Source organism: Choloepus didactylus, chromosome 8 (assembly GCF_015220235.1).
Source record: "Choloepus didactylus isolate mChoDid1 chromosome 8, mChoDid1.pri, whole genome shotgun sequence".
In the NCBI taxonomy this organism is placed as follows: Eukaryota; Metazoa; Chordata; class Mammalia; order Pilosa; family Megalonychidae; genus Choloepus; species Choloepus didactylus.
In genome coordinates, this window is record NC_051314.1 from 95,490,606 (window position 1) to 95,517,662 (window position 27,057).

The following is a 27,057-nucleotide window of genomic DNA, read 5'->3' on the forward strand; positions in this document are numbered from 1 at the left end:
AGCTACAACAAAGGCTATGATTCCCACAGTCAAAGCCAGAAGGAAGCTGTCAGATTTTATGGGGTGACAACATGGCCATTTAAAAGTACATATATGACATACCCTGAGGACTCCCAGAAGCCTCTGGAAGGATTTTGAGGATTGAATGGAGGAACCCAAAAAACTGCAGGAGAAGGTAAAGCCAGAAAAATACTGTTTTCTTACTGTCCATGTTTTATCTAAAGATAAGCATTTTCCGAGGAAATGTGAGTATCTGTTATTTGTGTGCATGTAATGGATAATGGATATTAATTTATTGAGGACAGGGATCATGTATTTCTTGTATTCTAATGGCCCATGACCCAATGGAAAAGAATAAAAATTCTTTAAATGAAATGCATAAATCTAAGAGAACCCCTATAAAACAACTTTTAGGTGTATCTTGATGGTAGATAATAGGGATACCATTTTTAAAAACAAAAGAAGGCACATGACTTATTCTAACACTACAGTGCTCTTCTATTAGTCTCCAAAAACCAAAAGATGAACCCAAATTTAACTCAATATTTAATTTTGGGGAAATATGGGAAGACAGTAGGAAGGGGCATGTGAGGGCATGTGTGTTCAGGAGTTTATAAAAGAGACAAGAAACAAAGTGCAATAGATAGAGAGAGTGATTTATGTGCACATGGAAATCTGGAAGTAAACACACACACATACACACACGCACACACACATAACTCTCAAATTTATACCAGCCCTAAAAGGCTCCTTTCTTTCCAGCTTGGCAATGCCATTGGTATCTAGCACCCCATGTAGTTGCTGCCTTTGGCTGCTGGCTAGAATGTAGAGTTTCTGCAAACTACATCTGAAACGGGCAATGGGGAGGAAAAATTGGATGAGATTCAACATAGGAAAAGCCAAAAGTATTATAAAATGCTTTCCAATCATGGAGTCTATTAGGTCTTGGAATAATCTCAGTAGGAAAAATGTGAGAGCTGTATCATAGGAAAGACTTTAAAAACCTCAAAGAAAAATTCGATTTAAACTGTTAACAGGGCAAACATCTGCAGCTGATGAAAAGCACGACCTTTAGAATATGACCCGAGTTATAACAATTGATGAAATTTACGTGATAAAGAGAAAAACTTGCAATCCATGGCCTTGTGCTGGAAGGTAAAGGACTGATTTCAATGGGTCATTATTTGCTTTCTAGGGAAAAAGACCAGTTTAATATTTAAAAATATGGAATTGTTAAGTTTCGAGGAGCATGATATATGCAACCTACTGTCAAATGCTTAGATAGATAGATAGAAAGATACACAGAAAGATAGGCAGACAGAGATAGCTGATGGATAGATAGGCAGACAGGTAGACAGAATGGTATAATAAAAATGGCAAAATGTTGAAAGTTGATAAATCTAGGTGTCTGGGTAGGGGGCATATTGGAGTTGTCTGTATAGATTTTGTGTTATTTTTGAAACTGTCCTGTAAGTTTGAAATTATTTCAAAATAAAAAGTTAAAAGAAATAAAAAAAAAATATGACTTCCCAAAGTAAACAAAATGAACGGGATGGCCTGGCAGCAAGATGCAGTAGATGAGAGGCTGCCATAATTAGAGTTTTCCTTACAGCGCCAAGCATCTTATTTACAGAAAATGCTTCTAAAGAAATTTTAATCGCCACCATGAAGGAAGTTTTGCTAATGCCCACACAGTGGTGAACCTAAGTCCTGCTGTTTCTGTATTTAGATTTCAGATCTGTCCTTCCTAGGTTTTGGAGGCAATGTGTTCATGTACATAGATAACCATAATCCCATTTGTAAAGAGAAGAGAAAGAAAAGTTCTTTGTACAGAACTGTACCGTGGACTTCTCATCAGCACTGGGTGGTCCTCTGAGACTTTCATTTCTTTTCTTCACAAAAGCATAAGATGAAGTTTCAGTGCCTTCCTGTGTGTTTGATTTTAAAATACCAACCACTCGATTGTTCAGAACAAAGTCCTTTTAATCAAAAAATGGCTCCTGATTCCTCAGACACCTTCCATGTAAAAGGTAATGAGTGTTTTAGGATTTTAAAATATGCTTCACTGTAATCCCTTGGGCTTTTCTCTTTCACAGAATTAACTACCTATTTTGCTAAATGCCTGCAGAGACTTGGTCAAGTTCATGCTTTCCCCTTTAAAGCTGTTGAAACTCTTCAGTTGTGAAAATAACCTAATGAAAAGTAGCCTCTTTATCCTCCTCCTGCACTTGCAGACTATTCTGGAATGAATATTTCACATAGTTAGGCACAGCCTCAATGTGTTTTAGGGACAATTGGGTGGAAATAGAAAAGTCTCAGAGCGAGACAGAATCATTCTGGAGACAAACAGGCTGCCAGGGCTGGCAGCTGTGCCATTACAAATCAGACTGTACTCCCCAGCGCTGTCTCACTTATCAATTTTGACAGGTGACTGTCTTGACTTCTTGGAACATTTATCAAAGAGGACAAATTGTGCTGAATGTCAGGTTTGCCAGAATGACTTTGGTTAGTAGTTGACTATAATGAAAGTAGGTCTCTTAAGAGAACAGTCTGCCTAAATAATTTTTGCTTAAGAAAGTCACCTATTTATTTATTTGAATCTATCCTCTTCCATTTCTCCCACTTCAGTTCAAGTCATTTTCATTTCCCACCTGGACTATAAAAGTTGACCCCTAGTTTATCTCTTTTCTTAGGGTTTTTTTCCTCCAAATTTGCCCTCCACACTCCTGTGAGAAACGGTACTGCTTGAATGACAATCTCACTCTGCCAGCCTCTTCTAATGTGGAATTGTCATCCCACTGCCTGTAGTATAAAGTCCAAGTTTCCAAAGACTTCTTTGGCCCCAGCATGATTTTCCAGCATCTTCCCATTTCTTTCTTCATTTCTCATAATTTACTCTCTAGTTCCACTGAACTATTTGCAGTTCCTTGAATCTACTGTGCTCAACGATGCCTTCATACCTTTGTGCTTGTCTGCTTGTTCAAAACTCTGCTTAGTTGTCATTTCCTCTTGGACCATTCCCCAAAGAGTCCATCACTGTCTTCTCTGAACCACACCTGTATTTTACTACTGTGTATGCCTCACAATAGTAATTATATATTTCCCACTTGTTTCCTCATCTAGATAGTGAACTCTTTTGATGGAAGACAGTCTCTTCTTTATTTTTTGGCTTTCCAGTGCCCAGCAGAGAACCTGAAGTACTGTGTTGCTCAAGAATATATTATTTCATGGTGGGTCACCATGGCTTTCAGAGAACGGAAAGTAAAGCATCTTTATATCATAGCAGAAGTGGAATTCACTTCAAAATATTTGGGTCTATAAGCAAAATTTAATGGAATATGAAAAGCAAAGTTTTAAAAAATTGCATGTTTAATCATGTATTATGGGACCACTATGGTTTGTGTTTGCATGCAGAAGGACTGAGGTCTTAGGGGTGAATTTTAAATATTTGACTGCTACATGCATGAAGTTGCAAATATGAGAAGTGAGACGAGATTCTAGATAGAGAGCATATACCAAACACTTCAGCATTTTAGTAAATATTGCCAAACATTTCTTTAATTTGTGCTTAACAAGAACATCTAATTTTGTGTCAGGCCTTTCCTCAATTCTCCACATTCCATAATCACCAAGTTCTCACAATTTTGCCTCTTAAATATACTTCCTATCCACCCCTGACTTTCCTTTTCCACTGCTGCAGCTAGTGTTGCCCCTATTCTAGTCTAAAAAGAAAGCTAACACTTCATTCATTTTACTCTTTAACACAAAAATAGTAAATCATTCAACAGACACATATTGAAAACATAACTGATGAGGGACATCCAAAAATGGAAGAAGGAATTAACAGTTAAATGGCAGAAATGAACTATGCAGTTACGATTGCATAGACTCTCATCTCCCTTCCTGCTTCAAAACCCAGAATGTGTAAGAAAAGTATATATTTTAAAAACCCAGTAGTGCTTTAAAATAAGAAAGGGAGCCCTGGGTGTATTGGAAATAGTGAGAACTCTCTGAAGGATGAAAGCAGAAGGGATTAGTTTAAGTCTGAAATTCAAACAAGAGAGACTGAGCATCAGGAAGTTTATCCTCTGAAACACTGCACCAGACAGGCTCTGAGCTGGGAGCCTCCAGACCCAGAGGAGGTGGGGTGTAGTGCACCCTGAGTGAGGATTCCTCCAGCCCCATCCTCCGTGCCACCTCCAAACACCAAGAGCCCTCTTAACCCTCCTCACAGCCCAAAGAGATAGGTTTTATTAGACCCCAACTTAGAGATAGGAAACTCAATTTAGCTCCAGGTAGACAGATCATGGAGTTAGAAGGCCAGGCAGTGCAATATTATGAAGGCAAAGGAGGAAGAGCATTTCAAGAAGATGCAGATGGCAACAACACCAATTCATGTCTCAAGCACTTGCACTTAGATCCAATCATCCATAAGATATGGAGTTTCATTACTGAAAGTTTATTTTCTCCTCTCTCCTTAAATATTTTCCACTCAGGGTGACCAAATTAAGACCTACAATGGTTAAATATTTGAATATATATATAGATATATAAATGTCTACCATGTATGTGCCAGTCACTGTACTATGCATTCTCATATATTATCTCATTTAATCTTGTGAGATACACATTATTAATACTATCTTCTTTGCATAGATGAGGAACCTCATATCATACAAGTATGAAGAAGTAGAGTTCTATTTGGGCTTACTTTTGGCTGATTCCAAATATAACTAAATATAATTTCTCCTATGGATTGCTACTATTAGACCTCTAGTTTGTTGGGTATAAATGTTCAAAGGTTATGTTTAATCTTTTCCTTTTTTACACACCATCTTCTCTTCCTGGAATCTCTCATCCAGACCCGACTTCTTGACTATCATACTCAGATAACAACTGCCTGCTTATCATCTGTATGAGTATTTAAGTGGTATCTGAAACTTAATGTGTCCAAAATCTTAACTCTTGATTTTGTCTTCTCCATCTAGTATCTCAATTTTAAAATTGGAGGACCAGTCATCAATTCCTCTGTTTTCCTTATTTCCATAACCAATCCATCAGCAATCATGTTTCTCTACTCAAAAATGTGTCTCAAATCATTGACTTTTTTCTACTTCTACCACTGTGAAAGCAGCCTCAGTTCCCACCTGGATTAGTACAACCACTTCCCACCAGTTTCCTCTGTTTGCCTCATTACCAAACTTGACAGTCCATTCTCCAAATGGCAGCCAAAGTGATATTTTAAAATACAAATCAGATCACTACATCCTCCCTCTTAAATTCCTCTAATCTCTTTCTATTGCACTTAGAATAAAGTCCATAAGACTTATATCGTGATTAGCAAGGCCCTAAATGACCTGGCCCACACAATCTAATCTGTCTTCTATAAACTACACTCCAATGACTCTGAGCTTTTTGTTCCTGTAATGCACAAAGCTCTTTCTTTCCTCAGAGACTTTCTACTACACATACATCTTCCCTCTGTGGCTGAGCAGGGGCTCTGGAGCCAGGCTATCTAGGAATCAACACAGCTCCTCCACTATCAAGCTATGACAAAGTTCTTGAACTTTCTCCGCCTCAGTTCCCTCATTTGTAAAACAGTGATAGTAGTAATATCTACATCACACCATTGTAGTAAAGGTTAAATGAGCCAAAATATATTAGCAACTAAAGTAAGGGATAGTAGTTTTTATTATTTTCTCAGATCTTGGCAGGGTGGCTCTTTCTTTGCTTTGAGTTCTCAGCTCTCAGAGTAGCCTTCTTTGACCACCCGGTATTTGTTGCCCTCCCACTAACATTTTACACTATTTTCCTCAAAGCCCTAATTATCTTCATCTGATACTTTCTTATTTCTTTTATTGTTTAATTATCTTCTTCCTCTTTCAGTGGGGATACTGTCTTATTGGCCCCTGTATTGCCAATGCCTAGGACAGTATCTTACACGAACTAGGTAGTCAACAAATATTTGCTGAGTAATATGTGAAGTCACAGTATTATATAAATGCCAGGATCCTTAGCTCTGTGTATCCATCTGCTTTCTGGATATTTCTACCTGGATGTTCTCATACCTGAAATTGTCCAAAAGCAAATCCATACCTGTGCTTCTTCTCTGGCATTTTCCATCTCATTCAACAGCACCATCACATGAAAAGAACCTGTCACCTAAGTGGGAAACCTGGAAGGCATACTTCCCTCAGGGAGATGAAATTGAGACTTAAAATGGTTAAATGATAGAACATACATACATTTATACTTACCTAACATGAATGTGCCAGCCACTGTACTACATGCTCTCATATATTATCTCATTTAATCCTAAGAAAATATACTAACAGTATTATCTTCTTTGCCCAGATGAGGAAACTGAGGCTCAGAGAGTACTAAGTAGTGATGTTTGACTTGCGTCTGCTTCAGGCTGTTTCCAAATATACCTAAATATAATTTCTTCTTAATTCAATCAGATTTCGAGTTTGTTGGGAATAGAAATCTTGAAGGGCTGTCTTGCAAATTAATGGGTAGGTTGTTTATAGGGGACAATAAATGAGGACTTAAAGAAAGCAACTTATTCCACTTAGTTGAAATAAGCAAATAATAAGCAAAATAATTCGGGTGTCAGAAGATCTTCTAGAATCTTTTCAGGTGATTGATCTGATATTAGATATTTAACACCCTGCATTATCATATTACAGAAGCCTATGCTTTGCTATAAAGCTACTATACCTTTATGTATGTATTCAAGATCATTAAGAAAAGTGAGAGGAAAACAGTCTCTCCACATCTCAGAGAAATCCCAAGAGAACATATGGCATTCTCTGCTTTTGCCAGATATGCACAGGGAATGGCCAGTCTGGTTTTGAAGTGGGGATAATGTCAAGGCACTTTCTCCTGTGAGAGTCAGATAATAAGATAAATTGAATATTCACAGGTACTACCAACCATATGAATAACCCTAGATCTTTGAACTTGTTTACCCATCCTACATTAGCTTTTATTCTATGAGACTTGCATTACTAAAAACTTTTTAAGGTGGACAATTCCCAAAGCACATCATTTGGAAAATTTAGCCCTTTAAGCTAGCACAAGAGAAAGTAAGTAACGCAAATTCTGATGATCATTTGATCATCAGAAACAGAAGGGACAGAAACAGAAGTTTAGAGTCCCCTTCAGTTTCATTTTGGAAGAAGAGATTTTATTAATTTTTGCACAAATTGGACAGGAAATGCTTGCATTTTTCTTAGTAGAAAAACTTACTTGTGTCTCCTCTTAGGGAATCACAGTTTTCTTTTGGATTTCCCAACTAAATTACTCACATGTTCTTAGACTATATTGGGAACTTCTGCTTAAAAGGATTCACAACCGTCTAATTTGGCAGATATCCACATACAACTCAAAAGGAAGGAAAAATTCTTTAAGGATTATGAACTTCCTGGCTACGAAAAGGCTCAACAGCTGTCAGCTGATGCCCTGGTTACTCAGAAACATCCTCTTGGAAACACATTTTCCTTCCAACGGCTTGTTGGGAATTTTAGACCTCTCTCCCAAGACAAGTCACCAGTAATCACACTTGGTAGGATGTTTTGGTTTTAGTTTGTTTATAAAAAGAAGGCAAATTATTATATATTCTTAAAAATTATACACTCTAGAAAAGAGTGCATACTCAGAATTACATGTCAAAGGGGAATTTGAATAGGGAAATACTAATAATGAATATGTATTACTTACATAATCACAAAAAATATTTTGTGCGAAAGAAGAAATTCTTGTCCATCATCTGCTATTAAACTAGCTATGACAGTGAATCTTTAACCTTCATGGGTTTCCTCCATAAAGTATAAATGAAATCAGATGCATTTCTAATGTGCCTTCTTGTGGTTCAATTCCACCATGTCAAACATAGTTCTCTTTTTTTTTTTCAATTCTCCTCTGTATGATCACTGATTGTTTATCCACTTTTATTTTAAAACTCCATGTGTAACATCTCTTATTATGCCTTATTAGTGATAATTCCTTTATATTTGAAAGGAGAGTTCTATTCACAATACAGTTCTCTTTTTAAAAGCAAATACTTTTTTTTTATTTTAAACATGCTTTCTATAGCAAATCCCTTGTGGTTTACTGCTTCCTATAGAATCTTTTCTTTCCTACTGTGCAGAATCTATGACTTTAAAAACCTAGTCTTCTCTGGAGAATGAAAAGAGCAAATGCTTTCTCTGTGTCTAAAAGGAAAGAGGAAAAAAAGTGTCGGATTTAACTTTTAACATTTTGTTACTGAAAAATAAACAGAAAATAAAGAAAAGGGGATACCTGTAAGAGGGAGAGAACAATGAAATGAAAGTACAGGCAAAAGAATATTTCTGAGACTGGCTGAATTTCAACTTTGGTTGGTGAGTAATTTTTGCTACAGAATTTCAACTGACAATTAGGTTTAGGTTCCAAAACAGTGACTTCTTTAGTAACATGAATAAAATGCAAACATGTACTGCCTTGAATGTCCTGTTCTAAATGATGAAATCTGGTGACTCAAAATTCTGTGATGCGGAGGATCTAAGATGGCAGCATAGAGAGGAGTGGAAGCTAAATAGTCCCCCTAGAACAACTAAAAAAAAAAACCCAGAAACAACTAGTATACAATCCAGAATAACTGCAGGACAGACGTGAACGTCCAATCATCATACACCAACCTGATTTGGGAGGAATGCCCGAGATCACAGCACAAAATCTGTAAGTAAGAACTGCGGATCCGAATCAGGAGACCCCTCCCCCATAGCCCAAGCTACAAAGCCTCATGGTGCCAGAGAGAAGCTTTCTCCCAGCAAGTGAATATAGCTCAGCTGAGCTCCAACTGGGGTTTTAATTAGCGAGTGTGAACTGCTCACTATGAGGTGTGAATCCCCAACAAGTAGACAGAAGCTTTGGGTGACGACTAACGCTGGAAAGCCAGAGAGTTTCCTCGGACTAGTTCTGTTCCTTTTTCAACTCAGTGGAGAAAGCCTCGGCCATTTTGAGTTCCCAGTTCTGTGACCCAGACAAGGGTGTGGCACAGGCAGAGAGAGACCACTGAAATGCTAATGACCTCCCCCTAAGGCATCCATCTTCTCTAAAGAGGAAAGGGGTGGGGCCCAGCTTTACTGCCTGCCTTTCATTCAGAACTTACACCAGTCAAGAAGTATAGGCTAATCTTTGCATGGCCCGGCAGCCCGAGGCTTAGCTTGAGGGACGATGTGCACAGCCTTCCCTCAGCAGAGGTCCTGGAAGTTCACAGCTGAGACAGGGGGCCCACTTGGAAAACCCAGGGACGCTATGTCAATGCCAGTGGTATGTGGGTCAGTGACAGAAAATCTGGGGCAAAACTGAAATGAAGGCTTAGACTCTTGCGGTGGCCTTGAATCTCCAGGAACCTGGGGAATTTGAATATTAAAGCTGCCCTTCCTCTCTGGCCACCCATACACGCGCCCCACATTCAGGGCGGACGGCTCCAGCAACACACCCAAACTGAGTTCTCCAATGAACTCCACAAGAATCATTTCCCCACACACCACAGAGATAGAGCTGGGGAGAACTGACTGGAGGTGTATAGGTGACTTGCAGACGCCATCTGCTGCTTAGTTAGAGAAAGTGTACACCAAGAAACTGTGTTTCTGAAAAATTAGATTGGTATCTTTTTTTTTAACAACTTGAAAGAACCTATCAAGCAAAGCAAATGCCAAGAGGCCAGAAACAACAGAAAATCTTAATGCATATGATAAAACCAGACAATATGGAGAATCCAACTCCAAATTCCCAAATCAAAATATCGGAAGAAGCACAGTACTTAGCAAAATTAATCAAAGAACTACAATTGAGGAACAAAAACATGGCAAAGGATTTAAAGGACATCAAGAAGACCATGGCCCAGGATATAAGGGACATAAAGAAGACCCTAGAAGAGCATAAAGAAGACATTGCAGGAGTAAATAAAAAAACAGAAGATCTCACGGAAATAAAAGAAACTGTTGGCCAATTTAAAAAGACTCTGGATATTCACAATACAAGATTAGAGGAAGCTGAACAACGTCTCAGTGTCCTAGAAGTCCACAGAACAGAAAATGAAAGAACAAAAGAAAGAATGGGGAAAAAAATTGAAAAAATCAAAATGGATCTCAGGGATACGATAGATAAAATAAAACGTCCAAATTTAAGACTCATTGGTGTCCCAGAAGGGGAAGAGAAGGGTAAAGGTCTAGAAAGAGTATACAAAGAAATTGTTGGGGAAAACTTCCCCAACCTTCTACACAATATAAATACACAGAGCATAAATGCCCAGCGAACTCCAAATAGAATAAATCCAAATAAACCCACTCCGAGACATATTCTGATCAGACTCACAAGTACTGAAGAGAAGGAGCAAGTTCTGAAAGCAGCAAGAGAAAAGCAATTCACCACATACAAAGGAAACAACATAAGACTAAGTAGTGACTACTCAGTGGCCACCATGGAGGCGAGAAGGTAGTGGCATGACGTATTTAAAATTCTGAGAGAGAAAAACTTCCGACCGAGAATACTTTATCCAGCAAAACTCTCCTCCAAATTTGAGGGAGAGCTTAAATTTTTCATAGACAAACAAATGCTGAGAGACTTTGCCAATAAAAGACCTGCCCTACGTCAGATTCTAAAGGGAGCCCTACCAACAGAGAAACAAAGAAAGGAGAAAGAGATATAGAGAATTTTAACAGACATATATAGTACCTTACATCCCAAATCACCAGGACACTCATTTTTCTCTAGTGATCATGGATCTTTCTCCAGAAGGGACCATAAGCTGGGACATAAACAAGCCTCAAGAAATTAAAAAAAAAAAAAAAAAAAAAAAAAAAAATTGAATATACTCAAAGCACATTCTCCAACCACAATGGAATACAAATAGAAGTCAATAATTTTTGAACTGTAACTCCACTATTTGCTTACTACATGATATAAATTACACGAACTCTAATGACAAATCAGTGGTTTTGAACTCAGTGTAAAATATGTAATTTTAGACAACTATACAAAGGTGGGGGAATGGAGGAGTATAGGAACATAGTTTATGTGTCCTATTGAAGTGAAGGTGGTATCAAAAAAAAAACAAGATTGATAGGGATTTAAGAGGTTAATTTTAACCCCCACAGCAAACACAAAGAAATTATCAGAGAATATAACCATAGAGATGAAATGTAGAGTTTGGGTTAAGAGAAATGGGGGAAGGGGCAATGGGGAGTTAAGAAATGAGTGTGGAGTTACTGTTTGAGGTGAAGGGAAATTTCTAGTAATGGATGGTGGGAAAGGGCACTACAACATTCTAAATGTGGTTAATCCCACTAATGGAAGGCTAGGGAGGGGGTGGAATGGGAAGATTTAGGCGGTATATACGTTTCCACAACTGAAAAAAAAAAAAGTCTAAATAGATGACGATTGAATGCCAAGGATGAACTTGGATGGGATTGGAGGATAGAGGACAGGTGGCTCAAAGGGACACAGTTGAGACATGAGGTAAAGGAAATATAGAATGTAAGCTTTGTATCATTGTTGAATCTCTTGTACTTCGTAGCGGCTCTTAATGGGATTGCATAAAAGAATGTTCTTGTTCATGGGAAGTGTATATGTGAATTATAGTGTACGTTCAAGGATGTGTGCAGCTAGCTCTCATATGTTCAGAAGACAGAGCAATAGATGATGGATGATAGATAGGGAGGGAAAGAAATAGCCATGTGACAGCATGTTAAAGTTGGTGGATTGAGCTATTGGGGGAGGGGGATCAGGGTATGATGGAATTCTTTGTATGGGGTTAGTATTGCTTTTGCAACTGTTCCTATAATTTTCAATTTATTTCAAAATAAAAAAAGAAAAAAGAAAAAAAAAGATATGTGCAGCTTGCTCACATATGTTCAGAGGACAGAGCAATAGATGGATGATAGGGAGGGAAGGAGGGAGGGAGAGAGGGAGGGAAAGAAAGAAATGGTGGTGTGACAGGATGTTAAAGGTGGTGGATCAGGGTATTGGGGGAGGGGGGTCGGGGTATGATGGAGTTCTATGTATGGGGTTTGTACTGTTTTTGCAACTCTTCCTGTAAGATTGAATTTATTTCAAAATAAAATCTATTAAATTTTTTTTAAAAATGATTAACATGACAAATTTTATGTTAAATATGTTACCACAATAAAAAATATTTAAGGTAAAAAAAACATTCTATGATGCAAATTAAAAGATAAAACATAGGACTGTATAACACAGTGAAATCCTACTGTAGATGATGTACTATAGTTAAAAGTATAAGAATGTTCCTTCATGAATTATAGCAAATGTATGACACTAATACAAGGTGTTAACAATAGAGTAGTATATGGGAAAAACATACTTTATGTAAATTATGGATATTAGTTAATAATATTATTTTAATAATTTTTCATCAATTGTTACAAAGGCAACTACTGTTAAAAAAATAGTACAATTACAAAAAAGTGCTATTGTCAATTGTAACAAATGTTTCACACCAATGCAAGGTGTTGGTGGTGGGGTGCTGTATGGGAACCCTGAATTTTATGCATGATTGTTTTATAAATCCACAACTTCTCTAATAAAAAAATTTAAAAAAATCTCCTGATGCATGTAAATAAGTGTCATATCTCAGTTCAAAGTGATTACTAACTTTTCCATTCATCTTTGCATTCTCCTAATCTATTCTATTTTTTTTAATTTATGACAACAGCTATAGATTAGCTGTTGTATTTCAAAATATTACTGTCCAGTGTTCCATCTATAAACATCATTATTATTGTTGACATCTTTCTCTGGGTTTAAAATGAGCCCAAAGATTTATTTCCTTCATTACCACATTCTAAATAAGCTACTAGCCAGTGAAGATGCAGACTCAAAAGGGGTGTGTGTGTGTGTGTGTGTGTGTGTGTGTGTGTGTGTGTATACATGTGTGTATCTTGTTTTTTTATATGCTTACTGGAGCAGTAAGCAATAATTTCAAACTTCAACTAGAACAAATTATGAACATATTTTTCCTAATATTCAATTTGAAGAACAAAACTTTTTTGAAAAAAAAATGAGAAATAGATCTGAAGAGTTTCAATCATAACACCCCTTAAAAGATTCCCACCTTGGATTTGCTAGTGTACAAGTATATTTAACATTTAGTCATTGGTTCAATCATTCTATGTGCTTGCTACTGGGAAGACAGGGATGCATAAGGCCAGGGCCCCACACTCAAGAAGTTCAGAGACTTATGGGGAAGCCCAAAGTGAAAACAAACAATCATGCAATAAGGCAAGTGGATGGGGGAGAGAGGTCAGAAACCAAGGCCCAGTGCTTCTTTACATGAATAACTAACAATCCCTATATTTTTCTAGTTTAACTGTTTAAAAAGCATTTTTCTCCATGTGTTCTTATTTCCACTTCCTTCACAAAAGTAACAGTATAGGAGGTGGGCCCTGAAAGACAAGATATGGGAACTAGGCAGAGTAAGAGGGGAAAGGCCATTCCAGGCAGAGAAAACCAGATACTAAAAAGAACCCCTCAAGCAAATGGTTTTGCCTGGGGAATTGCAAGCAGTTTGTATGGCAGATCATAGCCTCCTATACTGTGCAGGCCTGGTGGGAGGTGAGCACAGAAAGGAAGAAGGGAAGGGCCTCATATGCTAAGGAGCTTACACTTCTTAATATAGACCCAAGTTTTTCCAGAATCTAGATATTCAGCTGCATGTCAGGGAATCCATAAAGCCACAGCTTTAAAGGATACATCTTCCTGGACTATCAATTTGTGGAGGTGAGGGGTGGAATTAAGTAATTGAATTGGTAAAACATTTGAAATTTACTTTTATGTTAAACTACAATGGATCTACTAGGGATTAAAATGCAAATTTCCCTTCATTTCTGAAAACACAACACAAGACCTGGGCCTACCACCTCATGTTCCTCCTTTCTCCTTTGTGGAAAAAGTTGGGGAGCTCTGCTAGAAATAATGGAGAATCCTTGAAGGGTTTTCAGCAGAGGGAGTGACGTGATTATATATGGGTTTTAGAAAGATTTCTCTGGTCGTACTAAGAAAGAGAGATGATGGTGGTAGAGACAGAGCAGGAAGACTAGTAAGGAGGCCACTGGCTGAGAGAAGTGAGGAGAAGGGCTGGCATGGAAAGACATGCACCAGGCTCAACTGAGATGATTTAGGGTCAGTTGGAGGTGAGGGGCAGGAAGGAATTAAGGGCTTGTCTCAACTCCCTGGTCAGTGCCACTTTACCTAGAAAGGAAGTTTCTTTTAAGGATTAGAGGTGATCTCTAAAGCACCTTGTGTGGCAAGATAGCAGATGCTTAGTACATAGTAACTCATAATTGCGTGTATAATGAGGCTCTTAAACAAGACATAGGATAGGAGGAAAAGCAGATTTGGGGAAGAGGAGTGCTAAATTGAGGAAGTAATTCCTAATTTTGTTTAAAATATCTTTAAATTTTGCAAATTGGAATCGCTTATAATTTGCCTTATTCTTTTCCAACCCTATGCTTATGGACCTGTATTTGAATTTGTACCCAATATGGCAGTAGGCATACATTAAATATTAACTACAATATTAAGCTAGGTTGATGGGAATGCATTATTTCCATAAACTGAGTATTTATTCCAAGTATATTTTTAAAATTTATTTTAAGTAAATTTTTGTGAATTTAAAGGAAATAAGACCACTAAATATTAGTGAGAACCCTCTCATACATTGCCTATGAGAATGTAAATGGATACAACTGTTTTTGGAAAGCAATTTATCAATATATATTTATCTGAAGGGTTAAAAACTATGTATATGCATTGATTCAAGAATTTTACTTCAAGAAAGCCTTTCTTATAGAGATAATTCTGAAATGTAGATGAAAATTCATGCCTAAAGAAAGCAGTTGGCTGTAGCTTTTTATAGTTAAACAAACCTAGGAAAATGTAAATACCCAACAAAATGATAAAATTGCAGTTATATGAAAATAATGTGCATAGAAGAGGTAAAAGCATGCAAATGTCTCAGGTGGTACAATTGAGGAGGATTATTTTTTAAAATTTTATTTTGGACCTCAAATGAATAGATTGGATTTATCATAACTTTTGGCTCATGACACATTCTCCGTATTTGTCGATGAAAGGTTCTCTTTTATTTATATTAGATTCAACTATTTAATTCCTGTGAAGCCACCATGCAACCACAGACCAGAGCATCACCAAAAGCTTACATCTTAGAAGGAGGCGGGGGGGAGGGAAACTGTCATCCCAATATAAAACATATCACCTTTAAAGAATTTAACATTCATTTCAGACATAATATTATATGACAGAAAAAATCAAACGAGGATTATTGTCTGTATTTTTCGAAATTAAAAAAATACCTTATTTAAATAAATTAATTTGTTTTTTAGTTCCTTCAGACTGCATTCCCCATTTCAAACTGTCAAATGTATACTGGCTAACGTGGTCTAAACGCTACCAGCTGACGTCAGAGGTGATGTGAAGAGGTGTGGTACTTGCTGACATTTGGTACAGCACTAAACTAGATACAGTGTGAGGCCAAGTGTGTGTGCTCTCTCTATACAAACCCATAAAACGTGGGTTGGAATGTTTGAAATATTAAGATATTTGTAAAATTTGTAAGCATTTAATCATGCATTTGTCTCACTTTGCTTAAGTGAGGTACATCAGAGAACTAGATACTAATAAAGCACCCCACAGCCAACATCTGTTGTCCTCCTGGAGCTCATTCTGCAATCTGGGAGGTTAAGTTCAAGGGGCGGAGCTGGAACCGGGACCAGACTCCTTGTTTGGATTCCTTCTACTTGACTGTATTGCCTTTGAAAGGAACATTGGAACCCTCAAATGTGATCTGCTTTATATTGGAAAAGGCAGATCTCCTTTCTCTGCCCCTGTGAAAACAGTTCTTTGAAAGCAGAATAGATGTCATCAGGAAAATATGATTTGATATGCAAATCTCTACCTTCAACATAACTTTTGACAAGCACCTTAAATAATGCAATGAAATGGTATGAATATGTATCCTGTGTATCTTCAAACAAAAATTAAACGTCCGTATTTTGATAAAATTCATATATGTAGTGTAAGGAATCTTCAATTTATATCTAGATGCCTAATAAAAGAATTGTATCCCTGGCTACATTATTTAATATCCAACTTGGAAGATTAAATTTGCTTTTCATTGCTTTCTCAGGAAATAAGGTTTATATTGACATGATCACTGAAGCAAAATGTAGATCTGCCTCATATTTGTCTTACAAAATTACATGACCAAATTAACAGCAATACTAATCTCATTTCTTTCAATAAGAAATCTGAAAGAATTACAATTCACTTTGATGACTGTTTCCAACTTAGTGGCATTTTCTTTCTAGTCACTCTGTTCTAGTTTGCTGATGCTGCCGGAATGCAAAACACCAGAAATGGATTGGCTTTTATAAAAAGGGGTTTATTTGGCCACACAGCCCCAGTTCTAAGGCCATAAAGTGTCCAAGGTAATGCATCAACAATTGGGTACCTCCACTAGAGGATGGCCAATGGCATCTGGAAAACCTCTGTTAGCTGGGAAGGCATATGGCTGGCATCTGCTCCAAGTTCTGGTTTCAAAATGGCTTTCTCCCAGGATGTTCCTTTCTATGCCATAGCTCCTCTTCAAAATGTCACTCTCAGTTGCTCTTGGGGCGTTTTTCCTTTCTTGGCTTCTCCAGAGCAAAAGTCTGCTTTCAACAGCCATCTTCAAACTATCTCTCAGCTGCAGCTTCTCTCAGCTCCTGTGCTTTCTTCAAAGTGTCCCTCTTGGCTGTAGCTCCTCTTCAAAATGTCACTCACAGCTGCACTGAGTTCCTTCTGTTTGTCAGCTCATTTATATGGCTCCAGGATTTAATTTAGACCCACCCTGAATGAGTGGGGTAACATTTCCATGGAAATTATCCACTCAGAGTCATCACCCTCAGTTGGGTGGGTCGCATCTCCATGGAAACACTCAAAGAATTACAATCTAATCAACACTGATACGTCTGCCCACACAAGATTACATCAAAGAATATGGCCTTTTCTGGGGGACATAATACATTCAAACCAGCACACTCTTTAAGGAGGATTTAAAAAAAAAAAGAAAAAGAATCTCACAATTTAGGCATTCATTCAACTTACTAGGCATGGGTATTAATATTAAAAAATTCTGGGTCATTTCTTCTTATAATACTAGGATTATATAACACATGATTACAAAGCACCAGCCTCGATTAAGATTCAAGTATAAACATTAGGGCAAGCATCTAATGTATTGCCCAGCTAGGACATTTTTGAGAGTAAAGCAGGTACTATTAATAATTACATGGAACATTAGCCATACACCAAGACTGTCTAGGGCAAACCAGGATGTATGATTATCCTAACAAGAACCAAATCTCCATCATTCTTTATCTTCACAAATTAGCATTTGTACTTAGGATTCTCCAGTTTACAAGTTTGGGTCAAAGCATAGATATCTTCCTTGTTAAAATAGCAACAAAAATAATCTCTATTTTTTTCTTTCATAACTTAGCAGAGTGTCTGTTAAAATTCACTTATTCTAATTGCTGGGCTATTAATTTAATCATTAACAGAAACAAAGACTTCCACACTTTATTTCAAATTGCTACTCCATCTGCCCTCTTCTCCTTCCCCCCATTTAATCCTATGTACTTGTTTTAACGTCACTTATAAAATTAAAACAGTAGCAGCTTACTGAGTGCCCAGTTTGTGCCAGGGCATGTACAAAGAGATATGACAATTAGAGGAAATCTTTTGAGAAGGAACAGATAAGTACACAAATAACTATAACCGAGGCATAATATAAATGACAGTATTTACAGAATGTGCCATGGCAGTCCAGTGGTGCAAGATTGCATTCCATGGGGGGAAGGCGATCACAGAAGACTTGTGAAGGAGTGATGCTTGGATCTATCTTTGAACAAAGGCAGAGACTTGTGGGAAAAAGAGCAGAGAAGCCCATAAGCAAACCCACAGAGGAAGGAAAGCATGCAGCTGGATCTGAGTTCTGCTAGGTTGTGGAATGTGACCCCAAGATTGGGTAAATGAAGGGAGGTATGCCTGGAAAGGTAGGGTGTAACAGAGTAGGAAGGACTGTCAATTGCAGCATCTTAATTTCCCAGAGCTGCAAAAAACAAAGTACCACAAAGTGGGTTGCTTAAAACAACAGGCATTTATTGCCTCACAATTCTGGAGGCTAGAAGTCCGAAATCTAGGTGTTAGAAGGGCCACACTACCTCTGAAGTTTGTTGGGAAGAATCTGTTCCATGCCTCTCTCCTAGCTTCTGTTCCTTGGCTTATAGCATAACTTACTCTGCCTCCATCGTCACATGGCTGTCTTCTCTACGTACGCTCCTCTCTTCATGGGACTTTCTCTCCTGTAGACTGTCTATCTCCAATGAATTCTCTCCGTCTTGTAAGGAAACCAGTCATATTGGATTACGGTCCACCCTACTCCAGTTTGGTCTCAACATAACTAATGACATCTTCTAAGACCCCATTTCCAAAAAATGTCACATTGGCCGGACTACACTTTAGGACTTGAACATGTCTTTATGGGGGACACAATTTGGCCCACAAGAGCCGGAGACAGTAGTTTAGAGTTAATATAAGGAATAAAGTGGAGTCATACAAGATAATGTAATGAGCAGGAGTGTGATCCAATGGGATATGCACTCAAGAAGGATCGATCTGTCAGCAGTGGATAGGATGGGCTGCAGGGAGTAGGGTCTGACTATAGTAGAGCAAGAAATAACCTCAGAGATAGAGAAGATAGAGGAGGCAGTGGTGATACAGAGAAACATGCCATAGAGTGTATCGGAGTTCAAGCCTAAAATATAATTGACTGGTTTGGCCTCCAATTTAAGATTTTAATCTGACATAATTGAGAAGGCGGTATTGTCATTAATAAATACCTCAATGAACCAACTCCAAACTGAGAAACTACCATCTCATCTTAAATGTTAAAGTAATAAAAATATTTTCACACTTCATCTAGATCAGTTTTCAATTCAGAAACCACCCCCTGAATGACACTTAATAAAGTGATTTTCTAAAAATGGATGCTTTCATTGCCACATTAGTAAGTGCTATAAATTATTTTAGATACTTCATTAATAATTCTAAACTGTGATTAACTGGAAGGCAAGCAGAAGTTGAAGGAAAAGACTGGTGAAATACAAAGCATTCAGTGAATTAAAAAATTCTGAAGATTCTATACTTTCACATTTTAAACACTAATTTTTCTTCTTTCTACCATATACTACAGCACATGAATAATAAAAAGCCTGTTTATGAAGTAGGCTTCATACGCACAGATATTCCTTACATTGGTGGTTCTTGAACTTCTTGATAGGTTTATCTCTCTGACTACTTAGAGATCCTCAGAGTAAGAACTGGCTAGGGGGGAGGCATTCAGTTCTCTGTCCATTGTAGTACTTTATACATCTGCTGAATGATCCCTTGGCAAAGAAGTCATAAAGGGGACACAAAGATCATTGGGTATCTTGTCAAATTCCTACAAAATATGAGATTCTGGTTTCATAAAACGATGGTCAGTAGAGACAGATTTTTATGGAGACCGTTAAACTTCTAGCTCATTACTTATTTCTCCCTATTTTTTCTCCTTTTTGGCCCTTCCCTTAGATGGGTTTAACTGAAACAAAACTGTCACTAGGATTAGTGTCTCCGACATAAAGAAGAAATACCTGCTGGAAGCGGAGAGGACATTCACTGTGAGTGCATGGTGTTCCCAGGCTCTGGTCTCATTCTTTTGTACAATGAGGAAAGAGACTGTACTGTCCAGAGGAAGTTGGTCATGCAGAGAGCAATGGGACTCCCATTTATTCATTCGTCAAACACTTATTGAGCACCTACTTTGCAACAGGCAATGTGATGCAATGATGAACAAGGCAGGTAAGTCCCCTGCCCTCAAAGCCTAGAGGGGACCCACATAGGTCTACATATGTACACTAGAGAGATTTTCCTCAACACTGACTCCCCTAATCATTAAGGTACTGAAAAAGATACAACTGAAGTCTAGTTAATTCTTATCCTCTTATTGTTATTTGCTTTTCTGAATGGAGTTCTCCTTCAGTTATAATTCCTTCTTTTTGACTATGTGAGTAAGAGATAACATACATAAATTTTTACAAACATTCTGCACATATTTGCAGGGACCCAGCTCCAGGAAATCCATTTTGCAAAATGACACTTTCTGGCACTGCACAAGAGTTTACTTATGCTTTGCATAAGAATTGTCAAGAGGAAGCTAATTAATATGCTAAATACAGGTTCCTATTTATAGACACTAGCTCAAGTTTGGTTTTCAGTTAACATGTACACAGAACTCTCCTCTCCACTTCTAATACCATTTCAAGCAAACTTCTAAATTCCTTTTTGCTTACATTTTTATGACAATGTACACATAAGGGGAACTCTATGTGTATTTAGCTCAGGCTGTTGGATAGGTTACTTTGACCTAATCTAAGGGGAGGTGTGAAAATGATTTCAAGTAGCCTTTGTAAGTGAGGAAAATCTGTAGGCTCAGAAATGGTTCTTAAATTATTTGCTTGTCTTGGTTAACATGACTTTTACACTATCAAGATTTTGCAATCATCAGTTCTCCAACTCTCTATCAGCAAAATTTTTGAGAGTTAATGGCAAATGCTGTGGAAAATTCAACATCTTCCTTGCATGGGGGCAGTACCAAACATATGTTTATTAGGAGCTGGGCTGAATGGTTCCATATTTCTCGAAGCCTGTCCTTTTAAATTATTTCTGGTAGAGGTTGGATTTGAGATCTGTCTCTGACTTGCTAACGGCTATTTATGATTTATTTCAACCTTTAGCAGGCTCTAGGAAAAATGAATGAAGAGAGTTAAAAATAAAGAAGAGGTGAGGCTTAATCCTTAGTGGTACTCCAGTGTCATGGAGCACCCCAACTCTTATTATGGGTGCATTGTTTAAATTTTGATATTTTACATTTCTATCAAAGTAAAATTAAAATCCTTTATCATTTTTAGTTAGAGAACAATGCCACCATTTTTTTTTTTCAGAGAACACATTTCAAGCTGAGAGTCTTTTAATACAGGCTGCTCTTCTGAGACTTTTCTGAAGCACCATGGGGAAATTTTAAACCCAGTCAAATATTTTCTTAGGAAAAGTGGTGATAGGTCATGGTGACATATGGGTGTCATTAAAATTCCAGAGAGGTCCCTGATATAGCAGATTCACCTTAACATTGACACACCGACTATAATATCTCCAAAGAAGCATTTGCTGTCTATCACGGCTCTGAAGGAAGCTGTTATAGTCTATCAATGCAATAATCCGCATGTTAAAAAGTCCCTAAATATGTATTTACAAGATAGTCAGATCTGTTTTGGTCTATTGGGTCAATAATCCATGCACTAAAAGACCCTAAATATGTATTCACAAGATAGACAGATCAGCTTTGGTTCACTGAGTCAATAGGAAGTAGGCCTTTAAAAAGGTGCCTGAATACGTGCATAATTTGCATTTTAGCAAGTTCAGAAATGCAGTTCTGCACACTAAAAGTTCTGCAGAGTTGATTTTTAAAGCTGGTTTTTAGTAGATGCCAGAAACTGTGTTTCATTCTGGTCTATGATATTTTGCTTTTAAAAAGTCAGAAGAAGGAAAACCGCCATAGTACAAACTATATTAAAGCCGTGAGGTAAGTCATGGAAGCAAAGATATTTAAGTACAACCATCTAGGCTGGGGAGGGTGCTGTCCTTTCAGGCTGTGCCTTGCTTCCTCCACTTAATAGTCAGGGATCTCTAGGGAAACAGAACCGACTGTGTGTGTGTGTGTGTGTGTGTGTGTAAATACTATGAGATTTATTACAGGAATTAGCTCAGAAGACCATGGGGATTGGCAGGTTTGAATTCCATGTAAGATAGGACGCAAGGTAGGAACTCCAGTGAAAGTTTTGATGAGTTCCCCAGGAAAGCTGGCTGCTGAAGGAGAGTCTTCCTGACTGCTGAAATCAGCAGTTCTCCCTTTAATGCCTTCAACTGATTGGATGAGACTTCGCTCATTGCTGAAGGCAATCTCCTTCATTGATTGCAATGTAATCAGCCACAGATGCAATCAACTGACTAATGATTTAAATCCATGACATGTCCTCACAGTAACAACCAGGCCAGTGCTTGTTTGACCAGACAACTGGACACCATAACCTAGCCAAGTCAAACATGAACTTAACCATCACATCCACCATCACCATCCAGGTTGGGGCCACCTCTCTCTTTCATCTGACAGCCCTGCTAAAGACTTTGCTTCCCTACTGACAATCGCATCCTAGCAGCCAGAGGGAGCCTATTAGGGAGTCAAAACATGGCCCTCCTCTGCTCCAGCAACTTCTCATCTCAGAGTAAAAGCCAAAGATTCCTCAAGATTTGCCCCCACCCCTACCCCTTCACTTTGACTTCATCTCCTACCAAGTCCCCTTTACCTGTGCTGCTACAGCATACCAGACTCTTGTTATTCCTTGAACTCACCAGGCATGCTCCTACCTCAGATCCCCTGTACTTGCCTTTCCCTCTATCCAGAAAGCTTCTTCCTCAGATAACCCTTTGGTTAGTTCTCTACCTTCCTTTAGATTTCTTGTGAGAGACACCTTCCCGACTACCCTGTATAAGACAGCAACATCCCCTTCCCATCACCTTGCATTGCCTTTCACCATTACCCACTCTTGTTATTCTGTATTAGCATTTTTCGTCATCTAATATAATATGTCTTTACATATCTGTTTACTGTTCATCTCCCTCTTCTAGAAGTTAAGCTCTACTAGGGCAGGGACTTAATCAATTCCATACTTCGATGGGTGCCTAGCATTAAATATTTTAAGTGCTCATTGGATATTTATGGCACAAAATGAATGAAAGCAGATGGAAAAGGGGTCCTCTCTCCACTTTCCCAATTCCCTGCTGATGTATGTTCATAGTTGTATTGAGGAGGAAACAGTGTCCTTTTCAGGATAAAGCCCTCTACTTGGCCACTGGACTTCAGTATCCTGTAATATTCTCCAGTGACATAAAAGTGGTCCATTCCGAAGGTGCTCATCCACTTCATCCCAAGGGGTACCACCCCTGGAGGAGCTTGGGTCATCTTAGTTGGTGACAGAAACACCTGGTCACTCTGACACTTTACCAGTCTGCAGCCAGGAGCAAGACTACACAAAGGCAGGATTAGCATTCCCAAATGTTACCAAATAACGTGGTGTATACAATCAGCTCTGGTGATTGCATTGGACTCACCAGATTTTATAGTCTGATCTGATGCAGCCCCGAGGGATGGTGTGTGCCACTCTGTCATGTAACCACACAGACTGAGGAATACTACTGGGTATAATCATTATTCTCCCCAAACTCTGGCAAATTATCCTTGGGGTAATTCCCCCCACCTTTGCCCATACATGATGTTCTCAAATACATCCTCTCTCATGATTGAAGCCTGTCACAGTAACTCCTTCCCTGTTTAAATTTCACAGGAACATTCTTTATTTCAATCATTCAGAAGGGTGCCTTTGGCAACAAAATCACAGTGGATGGCAAATTAATGACTATGCTGCTGTGATTAGTTGAGATTACAGGCTACAGTGAACCTGTCTGTACATTTACCACTGTCACCGTTCCAACGTTGGCATCTATTAGGGATTGATAATGGTCATAAAAGAAGCTGTGGTTCAGCTACAGTAAGCCCTAAGAAATACAAGGATCTGTCTGTATTGTAATAGTTCAATGATATGCTGATTAATTAAAAGGAGTTTTACTGTTAACCTGCTTAGCCTGAACCAATTTTCCTCCCGAACCCTCCGCCAGCATATAGGCCATATTTTAATAAATCTTTAAGGCACAAACTGAATGAAAAAAACTGAACCAATCTAGATAATTCCAGTCCCCAAACACAAAATATTCATTAACTGAAAGAAAAACATTTTAATCTTGAACTATTTGGATAAGTGGCTCAATTCTGTAATTTATTTTACATGAATGGATAAAACTTAATGGATATTTCAGTGCATACCAGCACTTGAGTAGATTTATAAAATAATACTTTCCAATCAATTTAACGGCGAGGTGGGGTTAAAAAATTAACAACAACAAAAACAAAGATTCAGATACTAGGTGCCGTTGATCATCCTTCCAAATTCAGGTTGAGAAGAAATAATGATTTCTATAATCCTTAGCAATGACTTTTGTGGGAGGAATGATTTCAAATAAACGTTTATTTGCTTTAGGTGAGTTTCACTGCATCAGGCTTATTTGATTTCAGATCCACCTAAGGGAAGAGATTTCAGGATTGCCCGGTTGTAAAATGGAAAACAACACTTTGCTGAACTTGTATGACATCATCTACAGCATTAAAAGGGCAGATAATCATGGGGATGCTGCCTGTTTGCCAAAGCTTCTTTACTTCCGCAATCTATTTTCTTTCCAAATATCAGAGTAGTGTGAAACCTTTCAAAGATTTATAAACTGCAGAAGCAGAGAAAATATTAGGATAAACCTTAAACTATTGTGAAAGTTTTAAAATAATTAATAGAAGGATTTTTTAAATTGTTAATTTATCATGGTGCAGATACTCAACATTATACCATATGGAATCTAAATATAGTTTAACATCAAAGGGTATGAAGGTACCTCTTTTTCTAGCAAGTCTACGAAACTGTTCTTCAGAGTACATATCTGAGTCACAAAGAGATTATAGAATTTGTGAAGGGAAGTATAACTAATATCATACAATTCAGTTTATCAGTACAAATCAAAATACTCTATAATGAATGAACATAGCACAATCTTGGTTCTAAATACAATTTCTTTCCCAAATTCTACTTGGAAATGCTCTTCTATTACAGAAAGAAGAAAAAAATTGTATCTCTCATAATAGGCAACATAAACGTGAGCAAAGTATTTTTGAGCTTACATTATAAAAATATTTTCCAAATACACTTTAAATACTATAGCCAAAGAGCTAAAATAAATATTTAAAAGGATCTTACAATAGAATAATAGAAAAAATATTTCTTATAGTAATAAATTAATTTTTTCTTTGTTATGCAAAATCCCTCAACCATAATTTCACGAAGCAACGTAAAGTGGTTTGAAAATGATCTTACCTCATATTCAAAGTCCTCTGTTCTCTCTGCATCAGCAGGCAAGCTGGAAAGATACTCGTTGTCCTCATAAAATTCACGTTCCATTGGGTGAAGAGAATGGCAGCTATCAGGGATGTAGCAATATGATAGGAATGTATTAAAAGGGTTGTTTTCAAGATTAAGGCTGATTTTAGAATATCACTTTAGTTTTCTCTGGTTTGGAATAAGGACTGTAGTGATCCAGCCTTTAAAGGAACTACAGCTCAGAAAGAGCAATTGCTTTTATTTCTCCCCCTATGTGAAGTCCATCAATTTGCGATTTCTGAGAGAATTCTAAGAGTAAGGGCCTGTAGTCAGAGATGCCTTCTATAAAGAGACTGATGTGGACTCTTTGACAGGCCATGCTGCTTTACTGATGCTCTCAGGCCCGCTTCCATTTCAGCAAATGTGACTAGCTCCATAGATGGTTTGTGGCATTTTAGATCACAGTCTACCCAAAGTGGGGCCCTTTGTAACAAAGCACCCCTGATTTCATAATATGCACCCCCAAACTGTTTTCTTAAAAGCTCTTTTCAAAAGCATGTATTTTTCAGATTGTAAAATGTACTCATGAAACACACCCCTTCCTCAAAACCCTCCTCTCCATTCTCCTTCATAACCCTTATGTCTCCCTCTTTGATAAAGGGCAGCACACAAACATCAAGTGCATTCATGGCAATAACTCACTGGAAGACTCCTATAAGTCACACAGTTTCCTAATCCCTTTGGAAAATTCTCAGGGACAGAAAGAGCTGAATAGGTAAAGGACAGGAGAGGGACCCAGGACATACATGGCTTTTATAGATCTTTTAACTTTGAGGAAAAACTATACGTCATTTATAGAAGGGCTCATTAAATTACTATATGTCACAAGACAGACACTATACACTATACCATGAAGGCTAAGCATAGTTTAACATCAAAGCCATCTCTATTTCTAAAATCAGTGAAATGCCTTAGCTGCAGTTAAGCAAGCTCACTGCAGGTCAGACCGCCAAGCCCTACCAGTGTGGGTATTATGGAAAAACAGGTTTGTAGTTTATAAATGAATTCCCCTTTACTTGCTGAAAGGCAAGGGAGACTCATCCGGATGCCCTTAACCATCAGCACAGATACTCCACCAGCCTCTTCTGATGACTATCCAGGTCTGTCGACTCTGTAGAGGGTTAACCAGTGGGAACCAGAATAGCAGAAGCAGTTCAGGCAGCATCCTGCTTGTGGGTCTAACAGACAACTCCTTCTTGTGTATATCTGGACCAACTCTGCAAAGCCCATTTTAGCTGCTAGAGCTTGATAATGGGGGCATCTACTGTGTGTTCCTTGTCTTTCAGTTAGTAAGAAGAGAGTACCACCACGAGAAACACATTTCTCATTCAATAAGCATTGATTGTGTGCCTAGCAGATGGCACGAATGATGTTGAATGCTGGAAATATCACATTGCACAATATATAATTCTAGCCCTATCAACTGGGTAAAGTTGCAAAGTGGGAATTTTAATATAGTGTGATCACTGAGGCTGGGAGAGCACATGGTGCAGCCACAGGCAGTTTGCTAGAAGAGGTTTTCTCAAAGTTAAGGCCTACAGGGCTTAGGAAGAATGGCAGAGAATTCTGGTGAAGGGATTGGGCATAGGGTCGGCCCTTTTAAGCTCAGAAGCCTCAAGAAGTGGCTCTGTCACTTCTTACGTGACCTTAGCCAAGTTAACTTAAGATTGCTTTCCTCACGTGTGACATGAGGACAGTGATAACATAATGCACTCCTTCATAAGGCTGTTGTGAAGACTAAATGTAAAGTGCTTGGAATATTATCTAGAACGTGTTTGGTTAGCTAATAAATGTT

At 38.0% G+C, this 27,057-nt stretch overlaps 1 protein-coding gene across 2 annotated transcripts in view; it reads right to left on the bottom strand.

Moving 5' to 3' along the window:
• PDZRN4 (PDZ domain containing ring finger 4) overlaps positions 1–27,057 on the bottom strand; it is a 408,504-nt gene that overhangs the window by 46,628 nt on the left and 334,819 nt on the right. For both annotated transcript variants that reach the window (XM_037846352.1, XM_037846353.1), the window contains one exon: positions 25,200–25,302. In XM_037846352.1, coding sequence (XP_037702280.1) covers positions 25,200–25,302 — 103 coding nt within the window. The remainder of the gene's footprint in view (positions 1–25,199; positions 25,303–27,057) is intronic.